Source organism: Xenopus laevis, chromosome 1L (assembly GCF_017654675.1).
Source record: "Xenopus laevis strain J_2021 chromosome 1L, Xenopus_laevis_v10.1, whole genome shotgun sequence".
Taxonomy (NCBI): Eukaryota; Metazoa; Chordata; class Amphibia; order Anura; family Pipidae; genus Xenopus; species Xenopus laevis.
The window spans coordinates 143,372,211-143,388,386 of NC_054371.1; the positions used below are offsets into that span (position 1 = coordinate 143,372,211).

The 16,176-nt window shown below is 36.4% G+C and overlaps 1 protein-coding gene across 1 annotated transcript in view; it reads right to left on the reverse strand.

Annotated features, from left to right (window-relative positions):
- Positions 1 to 13,376: 13,376 nt before the first annotated feature.
- Positions 13,377 to 16,176, reverse strand: part of gnaq.L (guanine nucleotide binding protein (G protein), q polypeptide L homeolog) — a 53,246-nt gene continuing 50,446 nt past the window's right edge. The window contains 1 exon segment of the mRNA NM_001087694.1: positions 13,377 to 15,034. Within this exon segment, the coding sequence (NP_001081163.1) occupies positions 14,844 to 15,034 (191 nt within the window). The 3' untranslated portion in view covers positions 13,377 to 14,843.

Sequence of the window (16,176 nt, forward strand, 5' to 3'; positions counted from 1 at the left end):
ATTCAAAGTGACAGATCACAAATCGAATGAAATAAAAGAGCTCTTAGCCAAGCACAAAGCAAAAGATATATAGCAGAGAACAAGCCAAAAGGGGGGAAATATTACATAGCCAAGACTTGTATTTTCCACAGGATCTTGTTGTGAAGCTAATTAGGATACTGGAATTGTGCCAAACCACTGACGAATGAGTGGAATGAAGATGTAGAAATCAGCCCGCTGGTATGCAGTATGAAATGCAGTAGGTTGCTAGAACATGATGTCAGATTAAACAAATGATTTCCCCAGATGGGTGTTGTCCAATAATTTCCTTCTTGATTCCTAAGAGCTCTTCAAGGTCCCTTGATTTCCTAAAAGAACAAAGGCTTTGACACAACACAAGATATCCTGTACCAACAGCCAATTTAGTCTCTGACAAAACAAAAATAATAACCCTATAGAATAACAGTTATAAAACCGAAAGTGGCCAAACTTCTGATGACATCAGTGATATTTGCTGCACAGTGACTGGCCATCACATTGATCTTTTCAGAAGCAATTTTGGCTATCAGTACAGTACTTATTCCACTGTTGAAGTGGAATAAGTACTGAGTACTCAGTGCTGAACTGTAGAGGTTCAAGGATAGGAGTAAACTATACACATTATTATTGCTAGATGTATGCAGATTTGCTGTAGCCTCTTAATTCTTGTCTGTATACAGATGGAAGCATCCAGCCCATTTACAGGCTGAAGAGCCATCCGATTGGCTGGGCACCCCAGTGCATCCTTTGGAGAGAGAGTGCCTGATTTTGGAGCCATTTGTACAGGGTCTCCAACAGAGTTGAACAGAGGTTGTATGCTGAAACGTCCAGCCAGAACCAGTTTGTGTGAGATTGTCCAGTGTAGAGAAGCTGCTGCACAGAGAGAGCCCATCCTGTTCCCTGCCAAGCTGAGACTCAGGTGGTGAAAGGAGCCACTGATGAGATTGATCCTGCTGCAGAGCTGCCTGTAATCTTCAGTGTGACTGCCTCTGAGAACACCCTGGTGAGTGAACCACCCAAATGGAGGATACTGGCAAGGATACAAATGTGGGGCCCCAGTTTGAGGACAGGTCTTGTGCATTTACCTACTATGTGGGAGCGTAGTACTTTGGGAAAGGTAGCGCTACCTGGGGTATAAAAGATGGGGTAGGGACATTCTATTTAAACTGAATCGTGTGGATTATTAATCCCTTCCAGAGGATTAGGACTTTGATAATAAAAAGGACTGTGTTGGAGAAACAATCGGGTACCTAATAGTGAGAAGACCCATGTGTCCCCAGTGCATGAGAGCATTGTGTATTAGATTGCTCAAGTTCTTTAACTACTGTTTTATATAAAGTTTATATCTTATCTTTATTTTTCCTAGTGAAACCCGCCTGAGGTATGCTCCTCAGTGTTCCCTAGGTGGAGGCACTGCACTGTAAATCCCAATACTTTTCATATGCAAAAGACACTAAGGGCTCCTAGATTGGCAAAGGTTAGTTGCGATTTAAAGAGACAGTAAACCCCAGGTCTCAAGCTTTATGGATAACATGTTCCATACCTATATATCCTGCATTTCCTGATATGAAAATCTGAATATTAAGGTCAGACCCCATCAGTTCACTTAGATTTTCATGGTAACACACATGCTATAGGCCTAAATAATATAATGTGCATTGCATTGTCAATACACTTGCTCAGTTTTAACGATCAGCACATCACTAAAAACACATTTCATGTTAAAAAACATAATAAAATGAAAAACATTCAATATACCAGTCAATTTCTGTACTATGTTTAGGCAGTTAAAGCAGTTTTGGTAAACGTTCATAGAAATATGTAAGCTCACAGAAGATGAATTCAGTCAATCATGTGACTAACCATACCAGTGTCAGACTGGCCCACAGGGATACCAGGAAAACTCCCGGTGGGCCAGGGTGTCAGTGGGCCCTCTTGCTACTAAACTTTTGGCCTATTTCATGGCCATTCCCTATTTATATGATAACAAAGAGGCTAAATAGGTGGAATAATAGATTATAGTATGTAAGAAAAGAGACTAGGAGAATAGAGGTTGAGTGAGAAGAGGAAGAATAATAGTAATGAGAGTGGGCCCCGGTCTAAGGCTTTTTGGCGGGCCCCTGGGGTCCCAGTCCAACACCGAACCACACTACATATTTCAGTCTTTTGACTTAGTTCAGCATACATTAGAAAGACTAGGGCTGTCATACTGTCATTCACAGTATTTAAAGGGGTTGTTCATCTGCGAGTTAAAGGAACAGTAACATCAAAAAATAAAAGTAAATTAAAGTGATAATGCAGTGTTGCCCTGATCTGATAAAACGGATGTGTATGTAGAACATACTGGTGTTATCTGTCATCCATTATTTTACCTGTGCCATATAACCTTTTTCTCAATTTGCAGTGTGCAGGGAAACAGAACATGATCTTTTCATTACTTCATTTTTTTGGTGTTACTGTTCGTTTAACTTTTGATATGATGTAGAGAGTGATAGTCAGACAAATTTCAGTTGGTTTTCATTTTTTATTTGTGGTTTTTGAGTTATTTAGCTTTTTATTCAGCAGTTCTCCAGTTTGCAGTTTCAACAATCTGGTTGCCTGGGTCCAGAGTCACCTAGCAACCATGCAGTGATTTGAATAAGAGACTGGAATATGAATAGGAGAGGACCTGAATAGAAAGACGAGTAATAAAAAGTATCTTTACAGAGCATTTGTTTTTAGATGGGAGCAGGTGACCCTTGTGTCAAAGCTGGAAAGAGTCAGAAGAAAAAGGCTATAAAAAACTATAAAAAAAAAAAAAAGACCAATTGAAAAGTTGCATTAAAAGGTCTTGAACATACTAAGCCATCCCTTTAAAGTTTCAGTTTTGATGTGGCAGTTTTAATAGTGGCCCTATAGGGACATATGATTGGGACAGCCCGATATTGGTGGAAGATACCTAAGTTTGATGTCAGCACCCAGCTTTAGTCATATATGGACAGTAAGTAGGATATTGCTAACTACAGTTTAAATAACATCCTCACCTAAAGTTAGATTATAGTGTGTGTAGGTAAAACTGCGCTTTTAATACTATACACATACAGTAGCACTGTCTACTTCCTTGTATGTATAGGACCTATTATCTGGAATGCATTTGACCTGGAATTTTCCTGATAAAGGATCTTTTCATAATTTGGATCTTCATACCTTACTAGAAAATCATTTAAACATTAATTAAACCCAATAGTTTGGCTTTGCCACCAATAAAGATTAATTATATCTTGATTGGGATCAAGTACAAGCTACTGTTATATAATAACAGAAAAAAGGGAAATCATTCTTACAAATAAGAATTATTGTCTTAAAATGGGAGATGACCCTTCTGTAATTTGGAGCTGTCTGGATAGGGGGTTTCTGTATAACAGATCCCATACCTGCACACAACATACAACTTTCCTGGGTTTCCTCCCTAGGCTTGGTTTTAATCACAGTTTTTTTCTTTGCAGCAACACTTCCAGTAACATGCCACTTTAGTGCCCTTATAAGCATACAACCTCCCTGCTGATAGTATCAGAAACAAAATCTGCACTATAACACTAATCACAGAGGCCTTCTGGAATGCTGTTCAGTGAATCTGATTTTACAGGGAAACTTTAGCTGTGATGTGAGAACTGGCAGGAAAACTAGGGGAGCAGGAATGTCTGGACTGGTTAGAAAAGATTGGGAAAAACAAGGACTGCACAGAAACAAAATGCTTAAAGGGATCCTGTCAACGAAAAACATGTTTTTTTCAAAACGCATCAGTTAATAGTGCTACTCCAGCAGAATTCTGCACTGAAATCCATTTCTCAAAAGAGACCCTGAAAATACCCATTTTATTTATACATTGACAACATATTATGCAGCCCCTTACTACGATTGTTAATAAGTCCACCTTTTTTTTACTGAGCTAAGGCCTGATAGTTGCACACATATTAGGGGGAAGATTTATGAAGGGTCCAATTGAAAATTCGAAATTCTAATTTTCAAAATTTTTTATGGTCAAAACTGTACAATTCGACTAGGGAGTTCTTCAAATTCAATTCGATTTTTGAGATTTATCATACTCTGGCCCTTTAAGAACTCAAATTGGCCACCTAAAACCTGCCGATTTGCTGTTTAAGTAAATGGGAGAGGTCCAGGGATCAATTTGGAGTTGTTTACAGTCTTCCTGACATTCAAGTTTTTTTTGAAGAAAAGACTTGAATCAAATTTTTAAAATTCAAATTCATTTCGAGTTTTCAGGTCGATTCCATTCCATTGAAAAATTTTATTTTTTCGATTGGTCGAATTTCGAATTTATGGGAATTTTTTAAAAACTCACATTATTTGAAATTCGACCTGTAATAAATGTGCCTCTAAGTGTTAAAGTCCTCTCCTTTTTGTTAAAAATCTCCTGAAGAGGAGATATTGGATGACACTTTTCAGTGATGGTTTCTTTTTGTAGGATGAAAAAGTTATGGGACCTGTTGTCCAGAACACTTGGGACCTGGGGTTTTCCAGATAAGGGATTTTTTTTCTTGGATCTCTATACTTTAATAACAGGTTTCCAGATAATGGATCCCATACCTGTAATAGCAAAATCAGACACAGATCTCAGTGGCATTAGAGTAGCCACTACCCTGAACAGTCAATAAATATGCCTTAAGTGGGGAGAGGGGTTAGCCATTGTGATAGCAAAATTATTTATTACTGCCCGAGCTTTGGTGCTCTGATTTCTCACTTAGGCAATCTTACATGGGCTCCAAAGTACTAGACTATAGGCTAATGTGGCCGTTTACAGCTGATCCGCTCTCCACTGCAGGCTCCTCTGTCCATACTAACAGTCACACTGTTGACCTGTATGGGGACATATTGGACAGATTTTGAAACAAGTATGAATTTTTGCATGGATATTCACTTCATGATTCTGCACACATGCCAATGCAGTGCCTGTTATGGCAGCACAGGAGCAATTGCCTATTATCAGACCTGTCCATAGCCTTAGTGTTTCCAGGAAATATTTCCTTACTAATGACTAAACCCTTGAAAAAAGCCTGGGATCACCTGAAAGTTGTCAGTTGGGTATTGCAGTACTCATATAAATGGGACTTTGATTTAAACCACATTTTTAAAAGCACCCCAGTTAACTTGCAGGAAAACTTCCTTCAAGCTCTTGTGTCATAGCATAGCATTGCATGGAAAAAATGGCCGTCTGCAAGCAGATGCAGGCAGCAGGGATTATGTTATACCAGATGAAATCTGTCATGTTGGGTACAGTCATAAAAAAGTGAGGTTGAGAAGCTCACAAATAACTCATTACTAGTATGAAAGTGTAAACTAATAATGTCCACCGTGAAATTATATATCCACTACAGTATTGCATTTTTGTTTTAATTGCAATAATTTAAGTTGTTTGCACAGTGGCCGGTTTACCTGTATAGTATGCATGTTTTAAGAATTTAATATCTGTCTGAGCAAAAAGAACTCATTACTTCTATACATTGTGTGAGTATTAATGCATGTTGTAAGGAACAAAACCTAGTTCCAAAAGATTTATTTTAAAAATGTTTTGTAGAGCTTTCATCATAGCCAGAATGGAATATATATTGGCAATACAAAAATCAACTATGGCAGCTTTTTTCCCCGAGAATATTGTGCTTTTTCACAGTTTGCCATCCATCAGCAATCAAACTCCAATTCCAGGAACCAATGCAGCAACCTCTGAGAGATCTGGCCCATCAGCTACTTGTGCTATTTGACCATGGCAGTATTTTGTATTAAGTGTTATATAAAGTGTTATACAAAGAACCTTCTTTGCCATCTTGTGGCAGAATTAAAGTAGTGACTTCTCAACACTTCACATGTTCAAATACATTGTTGCCAATGTGACATACATTTAACAACATTTAGCAAAACCCAATAGGTCTTTTTTTGCTTCCAATAAGGATGAATTATTTCTTAGTTGGGATCAAGTACAAGGTAATTTTTATCACTACAGAGAAAAAGGAAATCATTTCTAAAAATTTGAATTATTTGAAAAAATAATTCAAAATATAGTTTAATTAAAAATAATAACATTTAACACTCACAGGTGATTTGTTCTAAGCTAAATGTGGTCAGTGAAGCCTACAACCAGATAATATTTTCACTTAATGGCTATAGTGTTAATATCATGACGTATTGTACAGAGAGGTCACGTGCACACTCAGGCCCTTCAGCGCTGGTTCTGCTTGGTGCTAAACACCTAAGGGAGACGGCAACCCCAAAATTCCAAGTAATAAAGCAATACAGGCTAGCACACACAGCGAGTTAAACCGGGGTCATACCCCTGGTGCGTTTATTGCGTCACAACGTTTCGGAGGCGTTCCCCCTTTGTCAGGTGATACAGAAACATACGTGCAAACAGCATATATAGCCAAATTACCCACCCCCAATAAAGAAAGAAGTGTCCAATGTATCCAAATTAGTGTCCAAAAAATGTTGCAAACAGGATTGTATTGAAGATTTGATTAAACAGAATAGGTGAAATACTACATCAAAAAAAATCCCTACAGGTACCCACCCATGCCATAACTGTGGTCATTGTAATGGCGTTATTAAAGGTGAGAAGGTAATGCACCCACTGAATGGGACACCGTATAATACCAAAGGTTTCCACACGTGTAACTCTAAAGGGGTCATCTATTGTATTAAGTGCCTGTGTGGCATGGCGTACGTGGGTCAGACACAAAGAACAATCAAAGTTCGCCTGAACGAAAACAAATCGGTAATAACAAATAACCAACCAGGGAATGATGATAAAGCAATTATGAAAAACCAGGAAACAACATTAGCGAAACATTTCTATGAGAACAAACATAGGATTTCACAGATTCGTTGGCAAATTCTAGAAAAAGTGAATGAGATACAAGGGCAAGACTTTAAACAAAAATTACTGCAACGCGAAAGTTATTGGTTTTGGACTCTGCAAACACAAACTCCTAGAGGCTTAAATGAAGAATTAAATTTATCATGTTTTTTTATAGTTTATTGTTGCCTTTTTTATTAAACTATTTTCCTTTATTTTTGCAGATATTCAAAACAATTCGAATATGTATCCAGGGTGAGGTAAAAACCCTTTTTCCATTAGGGAGAGTGATTTAATTAATGTGAATCTACACACGTGCTCTTTCTTATGGATACTTTGTTTCATTGGGACTTGTTCAACTAGAGAATTCCGTTTGCAACATTTTTTGGACACTAATTTGGATACATTGGACACTTCCTTCTTTATTGGGGGTGGGTAATTTAGCTATATATGCTGTTTGCAAGTACATTTCTGTATCACCTGACGAAGGGGGGAACGCCCCTGAAACGTTGTGACGCAATAAACGCACTAGGGGTATGACCCCGGTTTAACTCGCTGTGTGTGCTAGCCTGTATTGCTTTAATATCATGACATATCCAAAGGCCCCACTGCTGTTCAAACTGAAGACGGTTGGGCAGAATGTCAATACCTAATTTTCCTTGCCACAGGAAGAGACTATTTATGCTAATCAGGTCAAGTCTAACGTTACTGGCACACTGAGTGCTAGACCCAATCAGTAAAAAGTGAAGCGACATTTCCGGTAGCGGGAGAAAGATGATGTTGCTATTCTGCCTGGTTATCACCCAGGCTGAACAGGAGAGGGTTCTCAGCATACATTTGATCTCTTCTAGAACATCCTCACCTTGCACACTTGTCTGTCACTTGCAGGCCCGGATTTGTGGAAAGGCCACCAAGGCCCGGGCCTAGGGCGGCAGGATTTTAGGTGGGCGGCATGAAGCCCAACCACACCCGCATTGGTTCAGAAAGTCTGGGGCTGATCATGAGATACAATCATTCAATAGGTTTTTCAATTTCTCATTTGCCAATCTCCAGTGCTCCTGACCTGATGATGAAAATTTGAGCATGTGCACAAATGAAGGGGAGAGGACAGGGTGACAAATGGCAGTGGGCCTAGGGCCGCAAGCTATGTAAATCCAGCCCTGGTCACTTGTCTAAAAGCCTAACATAAGTAATTATTCATTTTGAAAAAAAAAAAAAAAAGCACATTTGTACCAAAGCTCTTGACTAACTTGTATATATTAAACTGTAGATTACAATGAATAATGTACCCCCTGTTAAAGTTATAAAAAGTCACCTAGGAGTTAGAAGGCCTGCAACCTTAAAATATGGTCAAGTAACGCCTCGGTAAATATCTTTATAAATTACAATAAAGGGTACATTATTCACTTTATAGCGGTTTGTTTTTAACAAAACCATTAAATGGCATAATTAAGTAGGGTACAGTATACTTTAAATATATTATAAAACAAACCATAACACGTGTATATATAATTAATTAGGAGGATCCATATAAACGAAAAAAAAAAAACACACCTCGTGAAAAATAACTCAATTACAAAAAAAGCAATATAGCTCAGTAGCGTTATGTGACAATAATATTTTTTCTACATTGCCAATTAGAAAAAAAAAGCATAAAAAAAAAAAGATTACGTATTTGACCTTATTTGTTATTAAAAAAAACTATTTAATCGGATTGCAGAAAAACTTAATAAAATCGAGTGACAATCTGAATCATTATTTTTTTTCAGGCTTTTTCCCCTGAATTGCTCCAGTTTTTGCCCAGAAAAAGTTAGATTTTCAGGCTAAACCCAGCACAGACAACAAACATTTCAAATTGAGATAGGTGCCTCTCCTATTGATTTATACAGTATCTCGATAGGTCTGAGATGACGGATTTTCGGATTCGGGCTTTTTACAACATCTGGCTATAATAAATCTCAAAAAATGCAGAGTTTTCAAGTGAAAAAAAAAACTTGTTTTTTTCGATTTTTACATTTGCATATTTTAATAACCCCCTTAAATTTTAAATTTTTCCAATTGATAAAATACAAATTTGAAAAATGTAAGATTGGGTTTTTTTTTGGCTGCAACTCTCTTGAATTGCAGAAAAAGATGGGATCTGGAATTTGAATAAATTAAGTATTTCCCACTTGAAGTTAGAAAGCGCTGAATATGATTTTGTTTTACAATAAACCATTTAGCAACAAATTTGTAAAAATTAAAACCCAAGACATGGAGAAAGAATGAGGCATCACAGTTTAATTAGATACTAAACAATTTTAAAAAAAAAAAGGAAAACTTCAAACTGTAAGTTAAATTGACTGTTGAGAAAAAAAAACAAATATGCTCCGCAATTTTGAATCTGATTGCAATGCTCAGTCTGATTTTCCAATCTAAATTTTCAGTGTCTTCGGTCTAGTTAAAATTTTCTCAACATAATGACATCCCAGAATAACATATCAATAGCACAGCATACCCATAACTGTGTGTGTGAAATCAGTTTAATACACTCACAAACAGAATCTGTGGATCTTTGATTGGGTGTATAATTATTAGCTCACATGTTTGAAAGAATGACTATTAGGATTGGAAGTTTATAGCTGAACCTGAAAATAAAATGCTGATTGTGCCAAAAGTCTTTCCCTTCATTTTAGGGTTGGGGCAGATTCGGAGAGATTTAGTCGTGTGGCGACTAATCACCTCTTCTGCATGACGACAATCTCCCCGAACTGCCTTCCGCCTGCTTGAATGAAGAATCGCCTGCGCTAATGCACTCGCGGCTCTTCAATTTCCGAAGTCGCCAACTTCGGAAATCGAAGCGGAGATTGTCGCCATGCAGAAGAGGCGATTAGTCGCCAGGCGACTAAATCTCCTTGAATCTGCCCCTCTGCCCCAAACCCTTATGATACAAAACAAATAGTAAAAAGAAACACTGTCTATATTGTCCACATAAGGCTGTTCAAAAAAAAAAAAAAAGTTTTATTCCATGTCCTTAACATCATTTATCTTCTGCCAATACATCAACAGTTCACAAAGTATAGAATTTGTCCATCTTATAACGTTGCCAACCCTTGTACTGAAAGTACTACCAGCAAATTTAATCCATTCTAAAGCCCCTTTTCGTTCTCAGTACTGGAGTTAATTAAATTTGGCAGAATGATTTGAACAAATGTGTTTTTTTGTTTCATACCAGCACACTAAAAAATTCAGTAAATTGTATTTCCGACAGTGGTACAGCACATTGCTTAAAAATAAAAATGATACGTTGTTTAATAAAACCTTTTAAAGAACATATTTTACATTATCGGATGCCTGGGTTGCACACAAATTTAATGAAATAATTTACGTTTGGCAGAAATAAATGGTGGATAACTCTTTTCTGTGGCTTTGAGGCACACATATCTGATCTGGAGAGCTGTAAGGCATAACAGAAACATGCCAATACAGCAACCAAGATACATTCTTGTAAAGGGAATCACTGTGTGTTCAACTCTGTTTTGTGCAAATGTAAATTTATAATGGACTTATTGCCAAGAGGTAAAAAATGCAATTGCTCTTGGGTAAGTGGGGGTAGGACCTCAATGTGTAAATGATTCCTGCAAGCAGTATTTTTCTTATTTCTTAATATCTTTAATTAACGGTAGCATGATATAGAGTGATATTCTGAGAGAATTTGCAATCGGAGTTCATTTACTATTATTTGGTTTTTAACTTATTTCGCTTTTTATTCAGTAGTTCTCCAATTTGCAGTTTCAGCAATCTGGTGGCTAGGGTCCAAATTACCCTAGCAACCATGCACTGATCTGAAAAAGAGACTGTATTATAAATAAGAGAGGGCTTTAATAGAAAGAGGAGTAACAAAAAGTAGCAATAAAAATAAATGTTTTTTTAGATAGAGTCAGTGACCCCCCATTTGAAAGCTGGAAATGGTCAGAAGGAGGCAAGGAATTAAAAAAACACAAAAAAAACTATACAAATGTTAAAAATGAAGGCCAACTGAAAAGTTGCTTAAAATTAGCCATTCTAGAACACACTTAGTGGGTTATTTATCAAAGTCCGAATTTATCTCAATATTTTCTGCTACAAACTCCTATCAAATCCGCTATGGTTTTTTACGCTTATTATAAAATTTTCCCGAAAATTTGCTTTGCTGGAAAAAATCTGATTTTCACGATTTTTTTGGGAATTTTCACCCGAAAACTCAGAAACTTCATGGTATTGCACGAAACCTACTGCACATCAATAGTTCTTTGGGACTTCTACCATTGACTTATATGCAACCTCGACAGGTCTGAGATACCGGATTTTCAAATTCAGACTTTTCCATCCTCAGGTTTTAATAAATTCTGAAAAATTTGTGATTTTTTTAAAGTCAGATTTTATAAAAAAAAATTCACTAATAGTTCGTGATTTCTGCATTCAGAGTTTAGTAAAAGTTAACTTAAAGGTGAACCACCCATATAAGAATACACGATTATGCCTACTACTCCAAGACTAACTTTACTCCTTACCATTATATCAGTATTGACTCAATATAACAAATGGCTAGGTATCTTACTAATTTCAGGTACTACAAATAAAAAAAAGGCACTCCAGGGTATTTAGGATGCCTCTCGATGACCCCTTTAAATACAGAACCTCTTCAGTTCACAGAAAATTGCAATAAAAAGATCCTAAACTTCGGCTGTAAGTTTTTTTTGTTTTTTTTAATCTGGCTCCATTTTAAAAAAAAAAAAAAGATAGATTAAAGGTTAACCTTTATACGGCAATTGCATTGTGTAGGGAGGACAAAAATAATCCAGCCTCTCCTCTACCAAATGATCTTTAAAAAAAAACATGGAGTTTCAGTGTTTCATCACAGCATCATAAAAAGAGAACAAAACAATAATATATATATATATATATATATATATATATATATGTATTTATATTTTCACTGACTAGAAATTGAACATTGGTGACAATTATATACATAAGAAATGTGCTATCACCTTGAGTAATATACTGTATGTGTCTTATGATGATATATTAATGTTATGCAACAAAATATTTTGCAACGGCACGGTGTATGCAATTAGAATAGAAGAAAAAGGAAAGTTTTTTTGGAATAAAAAAATAATAATATATATATATTTTTAGCTTGTGAAGTCACCCTTGAAAAAACACCATCTCTTTCATAGTTCCTTCAAAGGTGTACGAATCATCAGTCACTTGTGCAAAGGTATTTACCCTATCTACCGATTTTGGGGTAATCAGAAGTATATAGAACATTAACCCAAACCTCTAATTAGTCGACTTTATGTAAAAAGTACAGGAGCCAGCAATAAACACATAAAATGATCAGCAATCAATCCATACACAATTCATTTCAGAACATATTTGTTTGTACATGTATTTCTCTTATGAAATGCAGGCTGTAGTTCTGATCAGAGTCATGGTACCACTTTGGACCAGCGTTACTTTTTGTAGTCATTATTTGTACTTTAATAAAAAAAAAAAATCCTAACCAGTATTCTGACAAAATTTACATTCTCCTCTCTTTAAAAAAAAAAATAAATAATAAAATAGGGGGAGGGAAAAGGAAAACAATATTATTCAAATTGTGAATAAGCTATAAGACAATACAGTTACATAGATACATATTTATCAATACAGCACATTCAGTCTGCCAAAAACGAATGATTACAAAGCCAATATAGATGCTGCTATATATATATATATATATATATATATATATATATATATATACATATATATATATATATATATATACATACATACATATACATATACACACACATATATATATACATATATATATATATACATACATATATATATATATATATATATATATATATATATATATATATATATATATATATATATATAGATACATACATACATATACACATACATACATATATATAAATAAATATGTGTGTGTGTATAGAAAGAGATAGAGAGGTGTATGTACAATGATTATAGCATTCATAATTGCATTATACGTACAGCCAGTATTTTTTTGTTTTTGTTGTTTCATTGCAGGTGTGGACCACCAGTCTAAGCATATAATCCAAAGGAAGCCAATAAAATGGCACATTCAAGGAGTTAACTGTAAACAGATAAAGGACAAATGTATCAAGGCAAAAAAAGTGGAACTTCTGGGGGGGAACAGCAAATATTAAGTGAGAGGTAAAGAATACCAAGACATTGCATTTATTTTGAATGCGGAATACAATGTTTTTGCTGCGGGGTCTGAGCACTGTTGCCATAAGGCATATGCCACATTATCGGCACTGACTGTTCTCGGCCTCCATCGGGCAGTGACTCCTGCATACATACTGCATTGCAACCTTAGCAACGGTTAAACCAAAGTTCGCTTCACATTTGCACAGCTTGCTGCAAAAAGCTGAACGTTAGCAGTGATGAAACAAAAAAGAAAAAAAAAATCGAATTTGTGCAATGGAAAAATAGGACAAATATGTGCTTTAGTTATTCATTTTTAATTCTGCACGTTTAAGAAGCACAAAAGGATGAATATTTACATACAGAAAGCAGTGAGTGTATGAAGGGTTGTGGATGGTAGAAGAGTTCACAAGGCAAAGGAATAAGAATTTCCCAGGCTCTAGCATCCAGTGTTTGATCCTAGACAGGGAAGACTGCAAAGCAGTGCATTAAATGTTTGTCACAGGTTTCCCTACTCAAGAACTGGAGCTCCACTGGGATGCAGAGCAGAAAACTGTTAAATACTAGGATCTCTGTGCATGTAGCATATATACTGCTTGTTATTTGGCAATAGAAATGAAATACTTAGTGAATAGAAATACCTTTTCTAACTATATGAAGTAAAACGGCTTATTATTTGGCAGTCATCTGATTAACAGCTCAGGACCTAATCAGTAAGTTTTGGCATTTCCTTTTTTCTATGTACAGTACAATAAGAAAGCCAGCTTTTGGCAAATGGAAACTTACTCTGCCCGATGAAAAGTATTTAGCCGAATCTATAATACCACCTCAAGAAAAAAAAAAAAAAGGTTAAAATAATGCAAATACATACAGTATATAAAAAATAAATTGCACTCGATTTGGGAAACTGTGTGTAGTGTCCATGGTGTTCTCTGTGCAAATGTAAAATTAAATATTACCAAATAAATCTGGTTTCACTTCAAAAAAATGGCACTTTGTAAAAAAAAAAAATACATTTACGCTAAACGCATGTATCTTGATCATCTTTTTATAAACACTAGAACCACCTGTCTGCCATGTGCCTGTCCTGTCACTCACGCAATTAGTGCCGGTTCTTCTTGCTTACCTCCGTGACAAAAGACAGTGCCACCAACCAAATTTACTTTATACATATCAATAATTTAAAAATCACAGTATCAATATTTTAATCCTTCAGAGAAGTATATAAATTAGCAAAGCAGATGGCTTAATTTTAAAAATACGGTTAAAAAAATTAAAAAGAAAATTATGTCTAATTGGGAAGTGGTGTGTGTGGCTCAGAAAGGAATGGATGGAGGGTAAACAACAGGAAGTCTTGTACTTGAAAAGATTAATACTCCAAGGGTCTAGGAGCCTTAGAGGTGCATGCGTAAATAAAACATTCTAGCTCTCGCCTTCAAAAATCAAACACTATAAGAACCGAATAGCCAATGTGAGTGCACAATTGAGAAATTAAAACACAAGCTGGATTTTTTTTTTCTCCTAGAAAAAATTGTGCTGCCACGCCCTGCAGCATCTTTTTTTGTTTGTTTGTTTTTTTGTTTGTTTACTTTACATAGTTTTAAATAAAATCAGAATAATTACTACAAACTCTGTGGACCACTCACAGAGTCCAGGACGGCAATAAATTAGTATTATGCAAATTGTTTCTTTCTCTGTTACAGATAATACAGTCCATCTTGTATTTCTTCAATGGCCCAAAGGGAACAGGGAGAGCTAGCAGGCACCATTACACCAGGTTGTACTCCTTCAGGTTTAGCTGTAGGATTGTGTCCTTGACTGCAGCAAAGACGAAACGAATGTTCTCAGTATCTGTGGCGCAGGTGAAGTGCGAGTAGATTATTTTGTCGCTGTCGGGATTGAGATCTACAAACATTTTCAAGATGAATTCTCTTGCTGCTTGTGCATCACGTTGGGGGCCTTTTGTTGGTTAGAAAGGAAACAAAATAATATGCAAATGTATAAATAAACGACTACACACACATTTAATTTATTTGAAAACACAAGGCAAACTGCTAATTAGCAGCAGAAAAACATCAGACAGTCTATATTAATTGGCCTTTTTATGGTTTATACATGCAATGGCCACCTTAAAATGTGAGAGCCATGTATTTAGGCAATAATTCTTTGTGAATTCCATATTTGCATAGCTTTATGAGAGGATGAAAGAGGCTAGGGTGTGGTGGCATACAAGAAGCTGAAAAGCCTTTCATTGAACATTAACTATTGTCCATGTACACAAACAAACAGGAATTTTTACTGCCACAATATTTTTTTTCTCAGTAATTTAGCAATGTTGGCAAAAGTAGCATTTGCACCAAGGGTAGAGTGGGTACTCAAGTCAGGGGCCCCAAGAGACACAAAGGTGCCATTTGAGGTTTTGCAAAGGGTGCAGCACTAGTGGAGGAGTGGAGTTTAGGCAGATTGTGAATGGGGTTTGGCGTAAGGGGGCATGGCAAGGGCAGACCATGCATTCACTTTTTCCCCACTAAGGCCCCATCCTACTTGTTGCAGGGCCCAGGTGACCAGTGGGCTAATTACGGGGGGATAATGGGGGAAGGACCTGCAAACAGTAGTTTGAACTCCCATGCTTTCTATTGGTGGCCCTGTGTACCAGTGTGGGGCTCTTTAACAGCACTACTTCAGTAGGAATATAATGGTGGTGTTGGCTTAACAGACAAATACTTTGCTGAGCACACAGTCAAATCTTGCCAAAGTAGGTCCTATAACAACAACAGATGTATCGGTTTAAAGAATGAAAGTCAATGTGCCTCAGTAAGTAGACACTGAAATGTCCATATGGGCCTTTTATGAGAAATAAGGTTACAAAGGGGACCAATATGCTTCTGTGAGTGAATAGGGATATAGCGGGGTAGCTGCCATACATGTGTTGCTATGGACTTAGCAGTGAAATTGCTTCAACAGGTGCACAGAGTTCGTAGCATCAGAGAGGTGTTGTTAGGTTAGTGCTGTAAAATCTGTGTCAATGTGGGTAACGGCAAGTTTTGCCGTTAAAACTGTCTTTATAAGGATATAATATTTATCTATTGTGACAAATTATT